General features: G+C 43.3%; 1 protein-coding gene across 7 annotated transcripts in view; it reads left to right on the top strand.

Moving 5' to 3' along the window:
* HERC4 (HECT and RLD domain containing E3 ubiquitin protein ligase 4) overlaps positions 1–23075 on the top strand; it is a 174591-nt gene that overhangs the window by 76032 nt on the left and 75484 nt on the right. For 6 of the 7 annotated variants that reach the window (XM_056530279.1, XM_056530274.1, XM_056530273.1 and 3 more), the window contains 7 exons: positions 7828–8017; positions 9412–9584; positions 15891–16010; positions 18739–18762; positions 20834–20932; positions 21318–21485; positions 21569–21712. In XM_056530279.1, coding sequence (XP_056386254.1) covers positions 7828–8017; positions 9412–9584; positions 15891–16010; positions 18739–18762; positions 20834–20932; positions 21318–21485; positions 21569–21712 — 918 coding nt within the window. The remainder of the gene's footprint in view (positions 1–7827; positions 8018–9411; positions 9585–15890; positions 16011–18738; positions 18763–20833; positions 20933–21317; positions 21486–21568; positions 21713–23075) is intronic. The other variant, XM_056530278.1, reaches the window with a different exon arrangement.

Here is a 23075-nt window from a genome sequence, read left to right as displayed (position 1 = left end):
TGTACCACCCTTCTCCCCAATCTCAAAAACAGGGACCCCATTCTCTTGTAAAAACAGAGCATGGGTCACACTTGCTTCCCACTGCTCCATTCATTCCCTATGGGAGATGCCACAAAGAATTAATGAAACGATGGCGCACATTTGTGACCCAATGCTCCATTCTAACAGGAGTTTCTTTTATCGAGATCGCGATAGGAGATACTGCTGTCCAGCTAAAGGATAGACGAAACTTCACTGAGTTGCATGTTTTAAGTGTTACTTTTCAAAGTGTACCGGTCATTTGAAAAACTTTCACAGAGACATCAAAAGTTTTTATTAGTTAGGGTCTCAGTGCTGAGACTCCCACCCATCAAGAGAATGAGCGGTAATAAGTGTACAGTGGTGCTTTTTGTCTTGCTGTCCCATAGCTATCTTTGTCTCACTGCCCCATTATAAGTCTAAGAGCTATGGAGTAAAGCTTGCTATTGCAAACTTATCCCCGCTCAACTTGATCAGTGGAGGTCTCAGTACTGAAACCTAGACCAATTTAAACTTTAACTTGTCTCTGACAAAGCAGTGTGACACTTTAGGACCTGCTAATTGTCAAGAAAAAATTCTGATTGTCCAAAGCAGAAAATAATTTACTGTGTGTGTAAGCTGAAATTGTACTTTGGACATTAAACTTGTTAGTAGTTTTCATATTTATAAGATGGATCTCACAGGTTTCTGTCTTTTAATCTTGTTACATGTAACGTTTATGCAACAACGGCTGATTTAAATAGACATTTCAACACCCGGAAATATGGTTTCTCAAAATATATTATTTATTTTTGTAAAAATGTTTTCTGGTGCCAGACAGTTGCTGGTCGCACCGGTGTCCCACCTTGGCCAGTGATTAGCTCAGCGTCAGTGTGATTGACTTAGCCTGTGCCCAAAATGACATAATTCTGCTCAGCCAATAATTGGCCGAGTCAGGAAACCACTGCGGCCAGCGATTAGCTGAGCTGTATTGTTGTGTGTCAGGCACCAGAAGCAGGAGGAGGATTGCAATAGAGGACAGCGATACTGAGATAGAGGTGGGAGATAAGTAGGGCAGCAGCCTGGGCATATAGGTATTAAAAAAATGACTTTCCCTGGAGTACCCCTTTAATGTTATGGCCATAACTGTGTATAATATGCTGCAATCTATCTTATCTTAAATAAGAGATTCTGCAGCAGTGTATGATAAAGAAATTGTATGTGCTCAGTAAAATACTGCTTCTCTCTTCTAAAACACAGCAACACACCTGCCTTATGAACTATGTCTGATATTGCAGTGCAATCTATTTTACTCAAATGAGGATAAAACTGCAGTACCAGAAACAACCTATGGACAATGGTGGCACTGTTTGTGGAGCAATGTTGAAAATATTTCTTTATCCTGGACTACCACTTTAACCCCTTAAGGACCATGGGCGTACGGGTATGCCCTGACGCCCTGGTAATTAAGGACCAAAGGCATACCTGTACGACCCTGGGAATTTCAGTCCCCGCCAGGTATCGGGTATCAGCAGGTATCCCGTGCAAATGCCGGGGGTGTGGGGGTGCAAATGTTGCAGAACTAAAACTCCCAGCATGCCTGGACAGTCTTGGCATGCTATGAATTTTAGTTTTGCAACATCTGGAAGGGCTAGTTTTTGGACACCACTGTATAGTAGTCTCTAAACTGTAGCACTCCAGATGTTGCAAAACTACAACTCCCAACATGCCCTTTGGCTGTCTGGGCATGTTGGGAGTTGTAGTTTTGCAACAACTGGAGGCACACTGGTTCGGAAACATTGTCTGTTACCTAACTCAGTGTTTCGCAAACAGTGTGCCTCCAGCTGTTGCAAACTACAAATTCCAGCATGCACTGACAGCCAAAGGGCTTTCTGGAAGTTGTAGTTTTGCTACAGCTGGAGGTTGGCCTCCCCATGTGAATATACAGGGTACAGTCACACAGTTGGGGGTTTATAGTGAGTTTCTCACTGCAAGTTTGAGCTGTGGCAAATTTTCCACTGCAGCTCAAACTCACAGCTGGAATCTCGCTGTAAACCCCCGCCTGTGTGAATATACCCTAAAAACACTACACTACGCTAACACAAAATAAAAAGTAAAACACTACATATAGACATACGCCCTACACAGTTACCCCCCCCCCCCCCCAAATAAAAATTAAAAACGTATGGTATGGCACGGTTTCCAAAACGGAGCCTCCAGCTGTTGCAAAACAACAACTCCCAGTATTGCCGGTCAGCCATTGACTGTCCAGGCATGCTGGGAGTTTTGCAACAGCTGGAGGCACTCTGTTTGGGAAACACTGCTCTAGGGTATTTTTGGTATTGGAGGCAAGTCTATTTCTTGCATCCGGGTCCGTCCCTATGCAAATCCCTAATTCAGGCCTCAAATACGCATGGCGCTCGCTCACTTTGGAGCCCAGTCGTATTTCAAGGAAACAGCTTAGGGCCACATATGGGGTATTTCTGTACTCGGGAGAAATTTCCTAACAAATTTTGGGGGGCTTTTTCTCCTTTCACCCCTTATGAAAAGGTAAAGTTGAGGTCTATTCCATCATGTTATTGAAAAAATGTTTTCTTTTTTACACTAACATGCTGGTGTTGCCCCATACTTTTCATTTTCACAAGAGGTAAAAGAAGAAAAAAAGACGCCGAAAATTTGTAACGCAATTTCTCATGAGTACGGAAATACCCCATATGTGGACGAAAAATGCTCTGCGGGCGCACAACAAGGCTCAGGAATGAGAGCGCCATGTACATTTGAAGTGATTTGCACAGCGGATGGCTGAGTTATGGCGGTTCTGACATAAACGCAAATAAAAAAAAACACCCACGTGTGACCCCATTTTGGATACAACATCCCTCATGGAACGTAACAAGGGGTATAGTGAGCCTTAACACCCCACAGGTGTTTAATGAAAATTCTTCAAAGTTGGATGTGAAAATGAAAATGTTTTATTTTTTCACTAAAATGCTGGTGTTATCCCAAATGCTTCATTTTTACAAGGGGTAATAGGAAAAAAGCCCCCTAAAATTTGTAACACCATTTTCTTCTGAGTATATAAATCCCCCATGTGTGGACGTAAAGTGCTCTGTGGGCGAACTACAATGCTCAGAAGAGAAGGAGTGCCATTTGGCTTTTGGAGAGAGAATGTGTCTGGAATTGAAGGCTATGAGCGTTTACAAAGCCCCTATGGTGCCAGAAAAGTGGACCCCCTCATTATGTGACCCCATTTTGGAAACTACACCCCTCATGTAATGTAATAAGGGTTGCAGTGAGCATTTACACCCCACATGTGTCTGACCAGATTTTTTGAACAGTTGTCCATGAAAATGAAAAATGTTTTCATTTGCACAGCCCACTGTTCCAAAGATCTGTCAAACACCAGTGGCATGTAAATGCTCACTGCACCCCTTATTACATTCTGTGAGGGGTGTAGTTATTAAAATAGGGTCACGTGGGAGGGTCCACTGTTCTGGCACCATGGGGGCTTTGTAAAAACACATGGCCCCCGACTTCTATTCTAAACAAATTCTCTCTCCAAAAGCCCAATGGCGCTCCTTCTCTTCTGAGCATTGTAGTTCGCCCGCAGAGCACGTGATGTCCACACATGGGGTATTTCCATACTCAGAAGAAATGGGGTTACAAATTTTTGGAGTATTGTTCTCCTATTACCCCTTGTTAAAATAAAAAATTTGGGTTAACACCAGCATTTTAGTGTAAAAAATAAAATAATAATTCATTTACACATCCGACTTTAATGAAAAGTTAACATCTGTGGTGTGTTAAGGCTCACTGGACCCCTTGTTGCATGCCTTGAGGGGTGTAGTTTCCAAAATAGTATTCTGTTCTGGTACCATAGTGGCTTCCTAAATGGGACATGCCCCCCCAAAAACCATTTCAGCAAAATTTGCTTTCCAAAAGCCAAATGTGACTCCTTCCCTTCTGAGCATTGTATTGTGCCCGCAGTGCACTTTACGTCCACACATGGGGTATTTCCATACTCAGAAGAGATGGGGTTACACATTTTGGGGGCATTTTCTCCTATTACCTCTTGTAAAAATGAAACTTTTTGAGAGAAACCAGAATTTTAGTGGAAAAAATAATTAACACATCCAACTTTAACGAAAAGTTGTCAAACACCTGTGGGGTGTTAAGGCTCACTGTACCCCTTGTTACATTCCTTGAGGGGTGTCGTTTTCAAAATAGTATACCATGTGTTTTTTTTTGTTTTTTTTTGCTTTTCTGGCACCACAGGGGCTTCCTAAATGTGACATGCCCCCCCCCCCAAAACCATGTCAGAGAAACTCGCTCTACAAAATCCCATTGTCGCTCCTTCCCTGAGCACTTTACATACACATATGAGGTATTTCCTTACCTGAGAGAAATTGCGTTTAACATTTTTGGGAGATTTCTCCCCTTCTACCCCTTGTATTCGAAAACTTGGTCTACACAAACATGCGAGTGTAAAAAATGAAGATTGAGTTTTCTCCTTCACTTTGCTGCTATTCCTGTGAAACACCTAAAGGGTTAACACACTTTATATGGTATTTATAATATGAAGGCCCTTCCAATCCACTTCAAAACTGGTCCCTGAAAAAATTCAGATTTTTGAAAATTTTGTGAAAACTTATACAATTGCTGCTGAACTTTGAAGCCCTCTGATGTCTTCCAAAAGTAAGGACATGTCAACTTTATCATGCCAACATAAAGTAGACATATTGTATTTGTGACTCAATATATATTTTTTTGGTCTTTTTCCTTATATTCAGAGAGGTTAAAAAAAATGCTACATTTTCAAATTTTTCATAAAAGTTTGGACTTTTTCACCAAAGAAATGATGCAAGTATTGACAAAAATTTACCTCTAACATAAAGTAGAATATGTCACGAAAAAAGTCTCTGAATCAGAATGAAAAGTAAAAGCATCCCAGAATTATTAATGCTTAGTGACAGTGGCCAGATGTGCAAAAAATGCTCTGGACCTTATGGGGTAAAGGAACACGGTTATCCTACCCCAAAAAATATGAGCATATACGTGCACTCAACTAAACAGCCTTTTGATTTTGTTAACAGGGCTAATTTCCCATAATGCTTTATTTTATGCTCTCTAGTATGTTATGCCATTTGGAATGATGATTGATAATGAGAAAGAAAATAGCAAGTACGGGACTCCAATTTTCGAGATTGGGGTGGCCCTAGTGATCAGCCTTATTGGGAATAAAGGGTTACTCCGGTGGAAAACTTTTTTTTTTTTTTTTTTAAATAAAGTGGTGCCAGAAAGTTAAACAGATTTATAAATTACTTCTATTAAAAAATCTTAATCCTTCCAGTACTTATTAGCTGCAGATTACTACAGAGGAAATTATTTTCTTTTTGGAACACAGTGCTCTCTGCTCACATCACGAGCACAGTGCTCTCTGCTGACATCTCTGTCCATTTTAGGAACTGTCCAGAGCAGCATATGTTTTCTATGGGGATTTTCTCCTACTCTGCTGACACCTCTGTCCATTTTAACCCCTTAAGGACTCAGGGTTTTTCCGTTTTTGCACTTTCGTTTTTTCCTCCTTACCTTTTAAAAATCATAACCCTTTCAATTTTCCACCTAAAAATCCATATTATGGCTTATTTTTTGCGTCGCCAATTCTACTTTGCAGTGACATTAGTCATTTTACCCAAAAATGCACGGCGAAACGGAAAAAAAAATCATTGTGCGACAAAATCGGAAAAAAACGCCATTTTGTAACTTTTGGGGGCTTCCGTTTCTACGCAGTGCATATTTCGGTAAAAATTACACCTTATCATTATTCTGTAGGTCCATACGGTTAAAATGATACCCTACTTATATAGGTTTGATTTTGTCGCACTTCTGGAAAAAATCATAACTACATGCAGGAAAATTTATACGTTTAAAAAATGTCATCTTCTGACCCCTATAACTTTATTTTTCCACGTACGGGGCGGTATGAGGACTCATTTTTTGCGCCGTGATCTGAAGTTTTTATCGGTATGATTTTTGTTTTGATCGGACCTTTTGATCACTTTTTATTCATTTTTTAATGTTATAAAAAGTGACCAAAATACGCTTTTTTGGACTTTGGAATTTTTTTGCGCGTACGCCATTGACCGTACGGTTTAATTAATGATATATTTTTATAGTTCGGACATTTACACACGCGGCGATACCACATATGTTTGTTTATTAATTTTTTTACACTGTTTTATTCTTTTTATGGGAAAAGGGGGGTGATTCAAACTTTTATTAGGGAAGGGGTTAAATGACCTTTATTAACACTTTTTTTTTAACTTTTTTTTTGCAGTGTTATAGGTCCCATAGGGACCTATAACACTGCACACACTGATCTCTCATCCTGATCACAGGCGTGTATTAACACGCCTGTGATCAGCATTATCGGCGCTTGACTGCTCCTGCCTGGATCTCAGGCACGGAGCAGTCATTCGTCGATCGGACACCGAGGAGGCAGGTAAGAGCCCTCCCGGTGTCCGATCAGCTGTTCGGGACGCCGCGATTTCACCGCGGCGGTCCCTAACAGCCCGACTGAGCAGCCGGGATACTTTCAGTTTCACTTTAGAAGCGGCGGTCAGATTTGACCGCCGCTTCTAAAGGGTTAATACCGCACATCGCCGCGATCGGGTGCCGGGACCGACGCGATATGATGCTGGATCGCGGCGCGATCCCGCTTCATATCACGGGAGCCGGCGCAGGACGTAAATATACGTCCTGCGTCGTTAAGGGGTTAAGAACTGTCCAGAGAGCACTGTGCTCATGATGTCAGCACAGAGCTCTGTGTTCCAAAAATAATATAATTTCCTCTGTAGTATTCAGCAGCTAATACGTACTGGAAGGATTAAGATTTAGAAGTAATTTACAAATCTTTCTGCCACCAGTTGATTAAAAAAAAAATAGTTTTCCACCGGAGTACTCCTTTAAGAGGGAGATTTATCAAAACCCGTGCAGAGAAAACGCTGACCCATTACCCATAGAACCCAATAAGATTACTTCTTTCATTTTTAAATGGGCACTGTCAGATACAAAAACTTTTGATATGTTGTAAAGCATGCAAAACCAATAGGTTTTGCAATTGCTTTCATTAGAAAATGTTCAGTATTTCATACTAAAAAAGCCAATCAAACAACTGCCTCCCCTGCCTGCTTGGACACATACTAGTCCTGCTGTGTCCATGCGTCATTACCTATGCCATGGACACATTTCCTTGATTGACAGCTGTGAGCTCAGGGCTCACAGCTGGAGGGAAAAATCCTCCCACTGTCAGCTTGTGCCCCTTTACTGTCAGTGAGGACAAGCTGGGAATTGTAGTTTTGTTAATGCTAGGGGAGATGTGAGCAGACAGCATACTGAGGGAGGGGGCGGAGACCTGCACAGTGAAGGCACGCCCCCTCCCTTTGAGAGGAATTCAGACTAGTCAGCTAAATTAAAAGTGAAATAAAAAAATAAAGGTGCTAGACACATAAATTATAAGTACATGGTCAGGATTAGGTATTGAGTGATATATAAAAAAAAAAATTTTTTGTTGGATCTGACGGGTATGCTTTAAGAATGTCTCTGATATATAAAAGCATAAATCTGGTTGCTATTGGCAACTGGTTAACTTTTCCTCTGCATACGTTTTGATAAATCACATCCAAGATCTTTTGTCTGGATGCTGAAATGTCTTTGTATTGTTGGTTACTGAGTCTTGGCCCAATTGTCCATGCAATCAGATTTAAGGTGAACTATTCCTTTGTTCTTAAAGACTTGATTTTAATCTCAGTCTAGTGTTTTTGCTTTTAGGTGGCTGCTAGTTTGGAAAAGAATCTAATACCAAAATTGCCAAGCTCGCCACCTGACATTGAGGCTTTAAGACTGTACCTCACGTTACCAGAGTGCCCTCTTATGGCAGATCCAAACAACTTTTCTATTTTAGCGATTCCTTTTGGGACTGCAATTGTTAAACTTGAAAAGGCTCCTTTAAGAGTTCTAGGTGAGTCTTAGTATGAACTACAATATGCACACACAAATAAATATATATATGAGGAAGGCGACTGCAGCACACCAGCGTATTCCAAGTAAAAAGAAATTCAAAGAAAATGTTTCTGTGGTCTCACACCACCATTTAAAAAAAAAGAAAAAAAAAAAAAAAAAAGGAAGTTTATCATGGCTTCATATAGAAAAAAGTGGGCTATATTCTATTTTTCCAAAAAGAATTTCAGGCACTCGCGATTAGATGATTCAGCTTTCTTTTCGTTTATTCCAAGCATTCTGCAGTTTTTCACAGCTTTTGAAGATGGTACATAGGCAAAACGTCCAAACTAGCAGAGATCTTAGTTCACTAGTTGGGAGCCATCAGGGTCTTATTCGCATGAGTAAGGGGGCGTTCCCCCGAAATGTTGCGTCAGACCCTGATGGCTCCCAACTAGTGAACGAAGATCTCTGCTAGTTTGGACGTTTTGCCTATGTACCATCTTCAAAAGCTGTGAAAAACTGCAGAATGCTTGGAATAAAAGAAAAGAAAGCTGAATCATCTAATCGTGAGTGCCTGAAAGTCTTTTTGGAAAATAGACTATAGCCCATGTTTTTTCTATATGAATTGTTTCTAGTGGAGTGGGTGGATATCCACACCTGGGCCTGAGTGTCAGTCTACACAGAGACTTTCTTATCCCAAGTTTATTATGGGTAATACTGCCTGCAGCCTATTATGTGTGATACTGCCCAGAGCCATGTGTATCTAAGCAGATTCTGTGTGGGGCTGCCCAGATGCCGTCTATCTAAGCCGATTCAGTGTGATGCTGCCCAGAGCTGTGTATGTGAGCTGATTTAATGAAATACTGCCCAGAGCCTTGTATGTGAGCCGATACAGTGTGATTCTGCCTACAGCCTTGTATGTAAGCTGATTCAGTAGGATACTACCCATAGCCATGTATCTGAGTCAGCTTAGTTAAATCTCTGCATAACATAACACTGAATGGGCTTGGGTACACGTCGCTGGGCAGTATCACGTGGAATCTGCTTAAATACATTGTTCTGGGCAGTCTCACACGGAAACTTCTTACATACAGACTCTGGGCATAGTAGAATGAAAGGTGTCATTCGAAAGTACAATTGCGAAAGTATTATTTGGCTCTGTAGATGGACAAATAAGAATGTTATGGCTTTTTGGAGACCAAAATTAAAATACAGAATTCAAAATTGTCTGTTGGGGAAAGGGGTTAAGCCACCTACCTTTTTTATAGCAAATATTTTAAGTGAAATTGACTTCCTCTTTCATGTTCTCCTCTATATGCTTGGCTTGTAAAGCATATTTGGGTTGTCAGATGGTTTTTCTTTTAGATATATATGTATTACTTATTACTTAATTTATTTATTCATTTATTATAGAAAACTGGTGGTCTACACTTGAGAACCCAGTGTTCATGCGGCTAGTAGATCTTTTTAAAAATGTTGTGTTGCATCTATTGAAATTTGCAAAAATTGGAATTCCTCTTACGGAAAGAAGAATTTTCAACACCTTCCTTAATACAGCTCTGAAAGTTTTGGAGAGTCTGCATAGGGTATGTTTAAATTAATATGATGACGAATGTTCTTCTGTTGAACTGCTTATTTTAGTTCTTCAATTTCCACGTTTAAAGGGGTACTCCCCTGGAAAACATTTTTTTAAGTCAACTGGTGCCATAAAGTTAAACAGATTTGTAAATTACTTTTTTTTAATTTAAAAATCTTTATCCTTCCTGTACTTATCAGCTGCTATATGCTCCACAGGAAGTTCTTTACTTTTAGAATTTTCTTTCTGTCTGACCACGGTGCTTTCTGCTGACACCTTTGTCCATTTTAGGAACTGTCCAGAGCAGGATAGGTTTGCTATGGGGATTTGCTCCTACTCTGGACAGTTCCTAAAATGATCAAACGAACACTTCCAGGGAGGATCTCAGGATCAAGCAAGGCGCATGGATCTCTTTAAAGGTATGATAGTTTAATACCCATAATGCAATGTGTTTCGCGGAAGACCGCTTCAGCAGGCATATTGGGAACAGGGAGGGTCAGTGGTATTTTTACAAAACCACTGTGGGCTGGAAAAGGTGGATACAGTCCTAGTAGACTCTGTTAGTGTGAAGGGGTCTGTTACTGTGTGCCTTGCTTCAGGCACGCCCCTCCCTCCCTATTGGCTGGCCTGTTCATTCTCTCTGGCTGCACGGAGCGAGTTCTCCTCACTGCAGCTGACAGGGGACACATACCAGGGTGAGAAAGTTCTTGTCTTCTTTTTTCTCACATTATGTCCGTACCCAGAGCTGTACCTCCCTCCAAACAGAAACCTGGGAATTCAGTGACTTATTATGTCTGTAAGCACTGTAATACCAAGATGTCTGGCTCTGCTGAGCCCTCTTGCCCTGCCTGCTCCACTGCTCCCCCAGACCCCCTGGTGCCCCCTGATGCCCCTTCGGTCCCAGTGGGTTCAGCCGCTCCTCCAGCCTGGCCTGGGTATATGGCTGACTTGACCAAAGTCTCCCTTTCGGTGGCTGAGGCCTCTCTGGAAATGGTGTCCGCCTTGAAGGGGTCTTCCCTGCGTAGGACCTCTGAGAGGGCCCGCTCCTTGTCTCCCCGTACTTCACGCTCTCATAAGCGTGCTAGGGGTGCCTCGTCTGTTTCTTCCATTGAGTCTTCTGATAGACGTGAGCGCTCCCCTCGTGGGTCCTGCCCCCCCCCCCTATCTTCTGGGCACAAACGTCACTCCTCCAGAGGGCGTTCGCGGAGTCGCCGCTCTGCTATGCCAGAGCCACGTACCCGGTCTGGGTCACCCTCCTCCAGGACTGCCTCTACTCATTCACATTCCCCTGGTGAACTGGTGGACGAGGCTTCCGAGCTGGCATCTGACTCAGAGGACCGCTCAGACTCAATTGCAATGGTGAACTCATTGGTGCCAGCCATAAGAGACACCTTTCACTTGGAGGACCCAGGATCTTCGGATGTCAATCCAGGAGTATCCTTTCATCGTGCTAAGCCAGCACCTCAAAGGTTCAGCTCTCACGCTGACTTTGACGACATTCTGTAATCCGCATGGAAACATCCAGACAGTCCCTCAGTGGATCCATCAATCTCACGGATCTCTCTGGCAGATGCCGCTGCCTTCAAGGATCTCGCGGACAAGAAGGTAAAATCTTTAGCGAAGTTCGCTTCTGAAGCAGCTGGCTCTTCTCTTCTTCCCATCTTTGCCTCGACATGGGTGTCCAAGGCCCTGTCTGAGTGGTGCCAAAAGCTCCATCAGGATATCTCAGTGGGATCCCCCCAGAGAATCTATCTGCTCTGGCTCTCCAATGCGCTAAAGCTGGGGACTTTCTGTGCACAGCTTCCATGCAGTCAGCCCATTGTTCTGCCTTTGCTGTGGGTCACCTAGCGGCTCTCCGCCGCTCTATGTGGCTTAAAGCTTGGAATGCGGATGCCGCTTCCAAAAGGTCTCTCACTGAGCTTCCCTTTACGGGTGGCCATCTTTTTGGCAAACGCCTTGATGAGATTATTTCTGAGGCAACGGGAGGTAAGAGTTCCTTGTTGCCTCAAAATAAGGCTCACCCTACTTCCCAGAGGAAGTCCTTTTCCTTTCGGACCTCTGGCCCCAGTAAAGTCTCCGGGCAGGCGCCCTCGTTCCGCGTATGCCCGTCTTGGAAGTTGGACTCCAACCGGTCCGGCCATTTGCGCCCAAATCGGGCAACCACAAACCCACTTCTGTATGAAGTGATGCCCCCACCCGTGATTTCTTTTCAGGTGGGAGGTCGTCACTTGTTTTTCCGAGACATCTGGACTTCGCACATTCAGGACTCTTGGGTCAGGGATGTGGTGTCCAACGGTTACCGGATCGAATTTGCCTCCCTTCCGAGGGATCGCTTTTTTCGATCCTGGGCCCCCCGGGCTCCTCCTCTGGCGAAGCAATTTCGAGCAGCTCTCCAGTCCCTGCTTCTCCAGGGGGTTATCGTCCCCGTTCCTCCAGGGGAAACGTTTTCGGGGTTTCTATTCAAATCTTTTTGTGGTCCCCAAAAAGGACGGTTCTTTGCGACCAATCCTAGACCCCAAGCGTCTCAACCATCACCTTCTCATCTGCCACTTCAGAATGGAATCCCTCCGTTTGGTGGTGTCGTCCCTGGAACAAGGGGAGTTTCTTTCATCGGTGGACATCAAGGATGCCTACCTCCATGTGCCAATATTTCCGGGCCATCATCGGTACCTCCGCTTTGCGGTTCCGGAGGGGCACTTTCAATTCGTGGCCCTCCCCTTTGGTCTAGCCACGGCTCCTCGGGTCTTTACGAAGATCCTTGCGCCAGTGATGGGCCTGTTACGGTCGAGGGGGATCTCGGTGATACCCTTTCTGGACGACCTTCTCCTCAAGGCTCCAACCAGAGCCCAGACTCTGGAGAATCACTCTCCACATTCTGACTCTCTTCGGGTGGATGGTCAACCGGGACAAGTTAGTCCTCTGTCCTACCCAGTCTCTAACCTTCCTGGGACTTCGATTCGACACGGCCTCTGCCCAAATTTGTCTTCCGCCGGACAAACGTCTGGCGCTCCGGTCGGGGGTCCGCTCCCTTCGGACCCAGGTATCAATCTCCATCCGCACTTGTATGGAAGTCCTGGGCCGGATGGTGGCAACTATGGAGGCCGTACCCTTTGCCCAGTTTCGTTACCGCCCCCTTCAACTGGTGATTCTCTCTCGATGGAACAGATCTCCCCTGTCCCTCGATCGTCAGATTGTTCTCCCTCGCAGGGTCAGTCAGTCTCTGCTCTGGTGGCTCCGCTCCCCCCTTCTTCTCCAAGGGCGGTCCTTTCTTCCCCTTCACTGGCAGGTTGTTACAACGGATGCCAGCCTGTCGGGCTGGGGCGGTGTGTTCAGGGACTCTGGTCTCCCCCGGAGACTCTTCTCCCGATAAACATATTGGAATTACGGGCAATTCTTCTTTGTCGTCTTCATTGGGAGTCCCGTCTTCAGTCCCGTCCTGCCCGCGTTTAGTCGGACAACGCCACGGCCGTGGCGTACATAAATCGTCAGGGCGGCACTCGCAGCTCGGCAGCCATGGCCGAGGTGACCAAGATTGTCACCTGGGCGGAGAACAAAGTTCCGGCCATTTCGGCGATTCACATTCCGGGAGTGCTCAACTGGGAAGCGGACTTCCTCAGTCGGTCCTCTCCCGACCCCGGCGAGTGGTCTCTTCATCCGGAGGTCTTCGCGCAGCTCTGTGACCTCTAGGGCATTCTGGACGTGGACCTCTTTGCGTCCTGGCACAATCGGAAGATTCTTCCATTTGTGTCCAAGTCCCGGGACCCTCAGGCTCTGGCCGTGGACGCCCTAGTGATTCCTTGGGCGGAGTTCACCCTACCTTATCTGTTCCCTCCTCTTCCGCTCCTTCCCAGGGTGCTGAGGAAGCTCAAGGCAGAGGGAGTCTCCGCCATTCTGGTAGCTCCAGATTGGCCCCGAAGGTCGTGGTACGCCGACATAGTCAGGCTCCTGGACGACACTCCTCTGCGCCTTCCACTCTGCCCGGACCTACTCTCTCAGGGTCCTCTTTGCCACCCCAATTTACAGTCGCTGCATTTGACAGCGTGGCGGTTGAGACCGTGGTTTTGAGGGCCCGCGGGTTCTCTTCCCAAGTCTTTCACACCATGCTCAAGGCTCGTAAGCCCTCCTCCGCAAGAATTTACCACCGTACTTGGTGGTATTATTTTCGTTGGTGTGACTTCTCCCCGGTGACCTTCTCGGTTCCCCGTCTTCTCTCTTTTTTGCAGTTGGGGCTGGAATTGGGGTTGTCTCTCAGTTCCCTTAAAGGTCAGGTTTCGGCCCTTACTGTTCTTTTCCAGCGACCCCTGGCTTCTAATTCTCATGTCCGGACCTTCCTGCAAGGAGTGGCGCACGCTGTTCCTCCTTATCGGTCACCTTCTCCCCCTTGAATTTGGTTCTGAGTGCCCTCCAGGGGGCACCCTTTGAGCCCCTTAGAGTGGCATTTCTTGTCGCTATCACCTCCATCCGGAGGGTGTCTGAACTGGCAGCTCTTTCCTGCCGTTCTCAGTTTCTGGTGATCCACCAGGACAAGGTCGTCTTCCGGCCAGATCCTTCCCTTTTACCTAAGGTGGTCTCGGCTTTTCATCTCAATGAGGACATTGTCCTCCCGTCTTTTTGTCCGGCTCCTTCTCATCCTAAGGAGCGCTTACTACACAAGCTGGATGTAGTTCAGGCTGTTCGGTCTTATCTCTCCATCACTTCTTCGTTTCGTCAGTGTGATTCCTTTTTCGTCCTTGCGGAAGGTCGTCGCAAGGGACAACCTGCTTCCAAGGCCACCATTCCTCGGTGGATTCGGTCTGCCATTTCGGAAGCCTATCGCTGTAAGGGGAAGATTCCTCCTTTCAGGGTTGTGGCTCATTCCACTCGTTCCGTTGGGGCATCCTGGGCTCTCCAAAATAGAGCCTCGGCCTCGCAGATTTGCAAGGTGGCTACCTGGTCATCTTTGCACACTTTCTCGAGGTTTTACTGAGTTCATACTTTCGCATTGGCTGATGCTAGTCTGGTTCGTAAAGTGTTGCAGGCGGCAGTGGAACGGCCGTCTGCCTGAATACTTATCTGCCCACCCAAGGGACGGCTTTGGTACGTCACATGGTCTGTGTCCCCCAATGGAGCCGATAGAGAAAAGGAGATTTTTTAACACTTACCGTAAAATCTCTTTCTCGAAGGATCCATTGGGGGACACAGCTCCCGCCCTGTTTGTTTTTTTTCCTTTTGGTTCTCTGTCCGAGGGTGTGTTCAGTTATGTTTTTTCTTCTGGTCCTCGAACAGTTTTAGGTTTTTATTTGACCTATTGGTCTCCTCCTATTGCTCTGGAACTTAAATTGACTAGCTCAGAGCCTGAAGGCGGGTATATCCTGCTGGGAGGAGCTGACTTTTTTTTATTACCATAGTGTCACACCTCCTTAGACAGCAGTATACACCACGGTCTGTGTTCCCCAATGGATCCTTCGAGAAAGAGATTTTACAGTAAGTGTTAAAAAAATCTCCTTTTTGCATGTTAATATATGGTCGATTTTTATTTTTTATTTTTTTTTCCAGAATTTTTTAGTATGTATATTTATATGTATTTGTATCATTTTTGTATTCTGACATTTTTTTTGTGTTTATGTAAGGGTTAATGGTGTTGTATAAATACCACTGACCCTCCCTGTTCCCAATATACCTGATGAAGCGGTCTTCCGCGAAACGCGTTGCGTTATGGGTATTACACTCTCATACCTTTTGAAGAGATCCATGTGCCTTGCTTGATCCTGAGATCCACCCTGGAGGTGTTCATTTGATTGCTGTACAACCACCGTTGGTGAGCACAAGTTATTCTGGTCTTATTTATATCTTGCCATCACATTATCACACTACGGAGCGCTTTCCTTTTGTTCTAGTTCCTAAAATGGACAGTGGTGTCGGCAGAGAGCACTGTGGTCAGACAGAAAGAAAATTCAAAAAGAAAAGAACTTTCTCTGTAGTATACAGCAACTAAGTACTGGATGGATTAAGATTCTCAAATAGTAATTGACAAATCTGTTTAACTTTCTGGCACCAGTTAATAAAAAAAAAAAAAAATTCCAGTGGAGTACCCCTTTAAAACTTTCAACAAAGACAGTGGCCCAAATTTATCAAAATTTGTGAGAAAAACTGGAGACTTTGAAGCAACCAACCGCAGCTCGGCTTTCACTTTACCAGAGCTTGTTAAGATATCAAAGCTGAGCTGTGATTGGTTGCTGTGGGCTCAATTTCTCCAGTTTTTCGCTCACACATTTTAATAAATCAGGGCCAGTGGGTTCTTTAAAACATTTTATTAAGAGAGAGTCTTGTTTTTTAGGTAAATGAAAGATCAGGACAAATTATACCTTATGATAAGTTCTACATTCATGAAATACAAGACTATATAGATATCCGGAATGATTATGTGGCTTGGATCCAGCAACGAGCACTTTGTATGGTAAGTCAGGACTTCCTAATTTATCCACATTATATTCTTGGTTTAAATGGGTTGTTCTGTGTCTGTGTGGCAGGCTTATGTAAAGTTACATGACCAAGCACCTGATGTTTGTTTCCTACCTGCATTCATATTATTTTTCCCCAAGAAGAAAAATAACTGTCTGAAGCCTCCTATGAGTATCTACCTCTGTAAGCCCTTGTCCAAACCATTAAAGAGGTTGTCCAGGGTTTTCTAAGAAAAAGAAAAAAACATGACCCTGCTGCAAGCTTAAACAAAAAAAAAAAAAAACTTCCTCCCTTTATCACTCCATAGCCTCCAATATCTCTGCTAAGCTTTAATTTTTGTCCTGTGGCCAGAGTGCCACTAAGCCAATCACTGTAAACACCAGTCTATGGGCCGATTATCAGCAACATAAGTGTCTATGGGAACACTCATTTACGATAATTAGCTTTTATGCAGCCATCATTATCGGGAGCATATCACCCAGTGTAAATGGGGTGTGTGCAGTCGACAGTAATGAAATTAATCGCACAAGGTATCCCTCAATCGTTTGTGCAGTTTGGGCTGCAATTGATTAAAGAGTACCTCTCATGATCTTGTTAAATTTTATAATCCTCCCAGTTCACTGCCCCCATCATGATAAACCAACCCCCTGCCTTTATTTTTATTATTATTTTGTTTATTTGCCTTGACATTGCTCTGTAATTTCTGCTCAGTCTCAGTCAGATTCACAGACTGGGAAGGGGCTTCCCCAGCAGGTATGACATCTGCAGACATACAGGGGAGAACTTCCTCACTCTGCTACACACAGCCCAGAGCAGTTCAGAGTGGAATGAGCTATGAATGGCTAAAACCAAATTAGTACATTTAAAATCCCCCTATTTTGAAAACCTATAACTTTTTCATTTTTCCAGATAAGCAGTGGTATGAGGGCTCATTTTTTGCACCGTGATCTGTACGTTTGATACCATATATGCTTATATAAAACTATATAATTTTGTGTAAATTTTTTTGGGGAATAAAATGTTATAAAAAAAAAAAGCGGCTATTTTGGACTTTTTTTTTTTACATTCACGCCGTTCACCGTACGGTATCATTAACATTTATTTTAATAGTTCGGATATTTATCCATTTTAGTGACCGCAATGCTGCAGATGCTGTGATCTGTATTGATCCCGGCATCTGAGGGGTTAATGTCCGCCATTACCGGCGGGTGCCTGGCTGCTATCAGCAGCCGGGACCTGCCGCGCATGACCGAGCATCGCTCTGATGCTTGCAGCTATGTATAGGATGTAAATGTAGGTCCTGGTGCGTTAAGTACCAGCTCACCAGGACGTACATTTACGTCCTGCGTCGTTAAGGGGTTAAAGGGTTATTCCAAGTTATAATGTCCGATTGTGGTGGTCTGACTGCTGGAACCACCTGCGATATTCAAAACAGGGCCCCAATTCCTTTGGCAGCTCAACAGACAATGAATAAAGTAGCAGTGCTCGTGCACAAGATTCTGTTCCATTTAAAACTATTCTCCCCCCTCAACCTTCTGCAATCTAACTCTTGTTACCTATAGGGGATAACTGATTTTTACTCAAAATACCCCTTTAAGTAAAACATCACTACCTTACACCTTCAACTGGAGGGGTTCACAGACATCTGCAAATGGAGGCAATGTCTGTGAAAAGGTAGAGGACTCATGGGAACTGCATTTTCTTCTAAATTGTGTCAGCATCATCTAGTGAGCATTTAGACATATTTATGCCCTTTTGTATAGTTCTATGTAGTTCTGAAAACTAAAAAATTATCTGTTCAGAATCGTACTCTTCTATTATAGTTTTACTTATTTGGTGGCAGTAGAATTTAGTTAATTCAAGTAATAACAGGAAGGTTGATGAATTATCAGCTTAAAATAAATGTTTCTATGTACAGTGGTCCCTCAACATACGATGGTAATCCGTTCCAAATGGACCATCGTTTGTTGAAACCATCGTATGTTGAGGGATCCGTGCAATGTAAAGTATAGGACAGTGGTCTACAACCTGAGGACCTCCAGATGTTGCAAAACTACAACACCCAGCATGCCCGGACAGCCGTTGGCTGTCCGGGCATGCTGGGTGTTGTAGTTTTGCAACATCTGGAGGTCCGCAGGTTGTAGACCACTGTTAGAGAAAGTTGTACTCACCTGTCCCCGCCGCTCCGGACCATCACTGCTCGTCACCACTGCCCTGGATGTCTCTGTCGCCGCGTCCCCGAGGTGTCCCCGACGCTCCGGCAAGGCCTCTGCTTCCCTGGCATCCGCGCTCTCAGTCGCCGCAATCACATTGCTACGCACGCCGCTCCTATTGGATGATGGTATGGCGTGCGCAGTGACGTGATGACGTCGATGGAGAGTGCCGATGATGCAGAGGATCCTGAAGAGGCCTGAGAGGCCATCGCATGTTGAAATTATTGTATGTCGGGGCCATCGTATGTCAAGGGGTCTTTAAAGCCAGTATAAGAACTTCACGTGTAAAGATCCCATCTGTAATGCTTCTTATCTAGGTCAATTGTAAACGTAATATTTTAAAAGGTTGTAAAAATATTTTGGGATGCAGGTCTTCAAGTAAACTTGGATACATTTTCTAATAAGAAATTAGGGAAATAGTTTGTTGTCTTAAATGGTTGAAGCTGATATGCCAGATTTGTTGGGAGTTCAGGTACTAATGAACTCTTTCCTCCTACTGCATTTTCTTAGGACGTAAACCAGGGATTACCAGAGGTAAGACTGGGAATTTGTTTTAATTTGTTTTCCCTGTCATATTCATACAACCTAAACTCTCATTCCCAACATCATCTCATGTCAGATTGTAATTTATACATCATTTGCTTATTCATTTTTAACTGAAAGCAGGGTCAAGAGGTTTTCTTAGGGAAGAGAGGTTGTGTTTTTTGAAGGAGCATTTTTGGTATTGTATATTAGTCGATGCACAGAGTATGAAATATTGCATTTCTCACATTTTGTAGTAAATGTGGACTCAGCAGGATACATACATCCAAAGTTGACAAGACATGACAGCTGGCAAGTAAATGTTTTGCAGCCTGCAGTAAAAATGAATGTTATCACCTCAATATCACTTGTAGGTGGAGTCTAGATGACCACTTGGCGGGTCTGTTGGACTGCATAAGCCAAGATAAGCAGCTTTCACACTCCCAATACCATAAGCGGCCAAAGATCAGCATGAGGGAACAAGCTTATCTGGGAAGGTCAATGCCCATCTCGCTTTAGAGACTTCATGTTTATTCTACTAAAAATCATACATAGAGAGGGCATGAAGCAATTAAGGATATAAATTATTTAGAGAATTAATGCTTTCGCCTCACTATCGCAGGTGGGTGGAGGGCTAATGATCATTTAGCAGGTTATTTGCACTGACTCAGCCAAGATGAGCAGCGCTAACAATATAAAAGCTAGAGCAGATCTGATAGCGGGAATTTTTTATAAAGATTGAATTTCTTATATAGCAAAGCATACCCAGCATTGGCATGCTGCAGTCACATGCAAATTGTAGTTAGAGGGGTCAACCAGGAATAGAAAAACAGAGCTAATTTCTTTCAAAAACAACTCCACGTCTGTCCCCAGGTTGGGTGTGGTATTACAATTTGGCTCCATTAACTTCAGTGGAACTGTGCTGCAGAACCACACTCAAGCTGGGGATGGATGTGGCGCATTTAAAAAAAATAATTTAGCTCTGTTTTTCTATTTCTGGATAACCCCTTTAAAACTGAGAAATGTGTAAATAGAGATGTCCTGATACCATCTTTTTAAGACTCAGTACGAGTACCGATACTTTTAAGTACGGTACTCGCCAATACCAGTTTCAGTTTTTTTTAAATGTCATGTGACAGGCTTTTTTATTTTATAATGGGGAAAATGGGGTGTTTTCAGTTTTTATTAGAGGAAGGGCTTTATTTTTATTTATTTTAAACTTTCTCCTTCCTTCCTTCTCTGCTCTAGCGCAGGCAGAGTGACCTCACAGGGCAGAGGTTGGGTACTGCTCTTGCGGCCTACATTGGGAGCACTAGGGGATCCGGGACAAGTGTCCTACGGCTAGTTAGCAGGTCAGAGAATGGACAGTTCAGACAGCCTTCTGAACTGGCCACTTTTTAATCCACACGGAGAGTGCAGTGGGCCTACGGCATCTCCGTGCTACCTGGGGTCACATTAGGTATCTAGTACATTTGCATGAGTACAAGTACTCCTGCAAATGGCAAATGTCCAGTATCTGTCCCGGTACCAGTATGGGTATCGGGACATTCCCATATATAAAGTATGCTTTTCTATGTGTCCTAGAAGATAAGCAATTTCCTCTCCTCCTCAACATCCTGTGTTTGGTTATGAAGCATCATTGCATCAAGACCCCCCCTCCCCATTAGCTCTGGCTGCATTAGGTCAATCAGCAGTAGTACATCAGCAGTACATTTACCACTGCTTTCTTTAAAGGTTTTCTATAAGACTATTTCAGAAACATGCAAAAGTTTCTGCAGACTATTAAATAGCGACTTCATTCCCCTCTACTTTTACCATTCATATCTAGTTGTTTGTTTCTTTCTCTGGAGTGCAAAAACAAGATTTAACAATATTAAAAATGAAAAACAACATTTTGGGCAACTCTAATACCTGTGGGGGTACAAATGTTGAGTGAGGTAACAATGGTTCTCAGAACCACCATGACACAGCTGCATGTTTGCTTTAAAATCACAGGAAAAAACTCAAATAAATGGTTCTAAATATTGGGAGAAGCTGCTGACACTATTCAGCCTCATAGCATGTTCTTCTGTCTGTTACACAGGGACCAGATGGTACACTCACTATTTGTACATATCCATTTGTTTTTGATGCACAAGCAAAGACAACTCTGCTACAGACTGATGCAGTCATACAGATGCAGGTAAGCTGCCATGAAAAGTGATAAATTATTGAAACTGGGCTATAAAGTAAATATATACATATATACATGCCTTTGGCCCTTGTCTGAATCACTTTGATCCCTATGCTTGTCCATCTTTCCTTCCAAAATATTAATGTATCCTACAGATATTAAATCTATTTATTTAATTCTATGACTGATCAGTGTTCTGTAGCACCTGGGACATAGAAGTATACTGTACACTGTGAAGATTCTGAAGGGAAGAAATCTGTTTGCATACAGTAATTGTCAGGTTCTGAACTATATACAAATATTTACTGACTTGTTACTAGAAAAATTGTGATTGTTATATATTGTATTATGATAAATGAATTATGATAATTTTGAACACATTTTATTGAATTAGATGGCAGTTGATCAAGCCAACAGACAGAACTTTTCATCCATGTTTCACCCAGTAGTTGAATCCGTAGATCCTTGCCTAATTTTAATAGTCCGTAGAGACAACATTGTGGGAGATGCTATGGAAGTTTTAAGGAAAACTAAAAACATTGATTACAAGAAACCTTTAAAGGTAAATAATGAACAACCATTTTTTCACAGTTAAGCTTTATGCTTTCTGTTGAATAATATTGTATTTCATGTTGACAATCGCAGGTCATTTTTGTGGGTGAAGAAGCTGTTGATGCTGGTGGAGTACGTAAAGAGTTTTTCTTGCTCATAATGAGAGAACTTCTAGATCCAAAGTATGGAATGTTTCGTTTCTATGAAGATTCCAGACTCATTTGGTTTTCTGATCAGGTACATAGTATTTTAGTACTCTGCAGTCTGTATGATAAAATTGTTTGTAAAACCATGCCTATAAGTTCATGATCACTAGGTCCAGTAGAGAGAGAGTACTGCTACTAGTTTTATTGTCTACACCAGGGCAACTGTGCAACTCTTAGATAAGGCACAGTCCACTTGGAGAGATGCATCAATTTCCACTGTAAAACCATTTAGGATGCTCACCTTTATAGGCATGCTGTGCTTCGAATTATGTAGTGGGAAGACAAATCTAGCATTCAATGATGAAGTGCCCATAGACACTAGAGACAGCTGGGTCCATGTCATCCACGCTGGCATTCATAACTGACTGCCTGATTTTATCTGCAGTGGAGTAAATATGTCTGTTTTACCTTATCTGTTAGTGCCACTTGTTCGTCTTCCCACAACACAAATCACTTCTATGGAAATTCATATTTGTCTCTGACAGCAGGGCATCTAGCCTGTTCCTACCAGATTGCACAAGCTTTACAATTTTTGCAAACTCTACTATACCATATGTAAAGTTAATTTAGTCAGCTCAGCCGTTGCCTGTTCTCCAAGAATTTCATCAGTAGTTTGAAAGCAGGTTGCAAGAAGAATCCGTAGACAGCAGAATTGAAAGAGAAAGACAAAAGAGCAGGCTCTGAGTGCATTATCTGTTATGTTAAATCTATTTATTGAAATGTTAAAAACTTTAAATTTTATTTTGTTTTTATAGAAATCATGGCTTATAAAATCCTGGCTTTGTCCAAGATGAAGCACAGGAATTGATAAAGTCCAGTAAGTAAGGATGGGCTAGCTCTCCTCTGTGCTCTCTCCTGTCTGATAGTACTCCTCTATGCTCTCTCCTGTCTGATAGGACTCCTCTGTGCTCTCTCCTGTCTGATAGGACTCCTCTGTTCACTCTCCTGTCTGATAGGACTCCTCTGTTCACTCTCCTGTCTGATAGGACTCCTCTGTTCACTCTCCTGTCTGATAGGACTCCTCTGTTCACTCTCCTGTCTGATAGGACTCCTCTGTGCTCTCTCCTGTCTGATAGGACTCCTCGGTGCTCTCTCCTGTCTGATAGCACTCCTCTGTGCTCTCTCCTGTCAATGTCCTGCCCTATCCTCTCTTGCCCTTTCAGACAGAGCACAGAGGAGTGCTAACCCACCTTCACTTCCTGGACTTTGTCCATGCCTGTGCTTCAGCTTGGACAAAGCCAAGATTTTGCTTCAGCTTGGACAAAGCAAAGCCATGATTTCTATAAAAGAAAAGAAAATGTATGAAGTATATTAGAAATGTTAATGTTTTGCTAAGATGTACAACATATACATTTTTTTTTTGTATCTGGCACTTCTCTTTCAAGGGCCAGGGG

Source organism: Hyla sarda, chromosome 7 (assembly GCF_029499605.1).
Source record: "Hyla sarda isolate aHylSar1 chromosome 7, aHylSar1.hap1, whole genome shotgun sequence".
Classification (NCBI taxonomy): Eukaryota; Metazoa; Chordata; class Amphibia; order Anura; family Hylidae; genus Hyla; species Hyla sarda.
The sequence above is the reverse complement of the archived record's forward strand: the minus strand, read 5'-3'. Positions and strand labels throughout refer to the sequence as shown.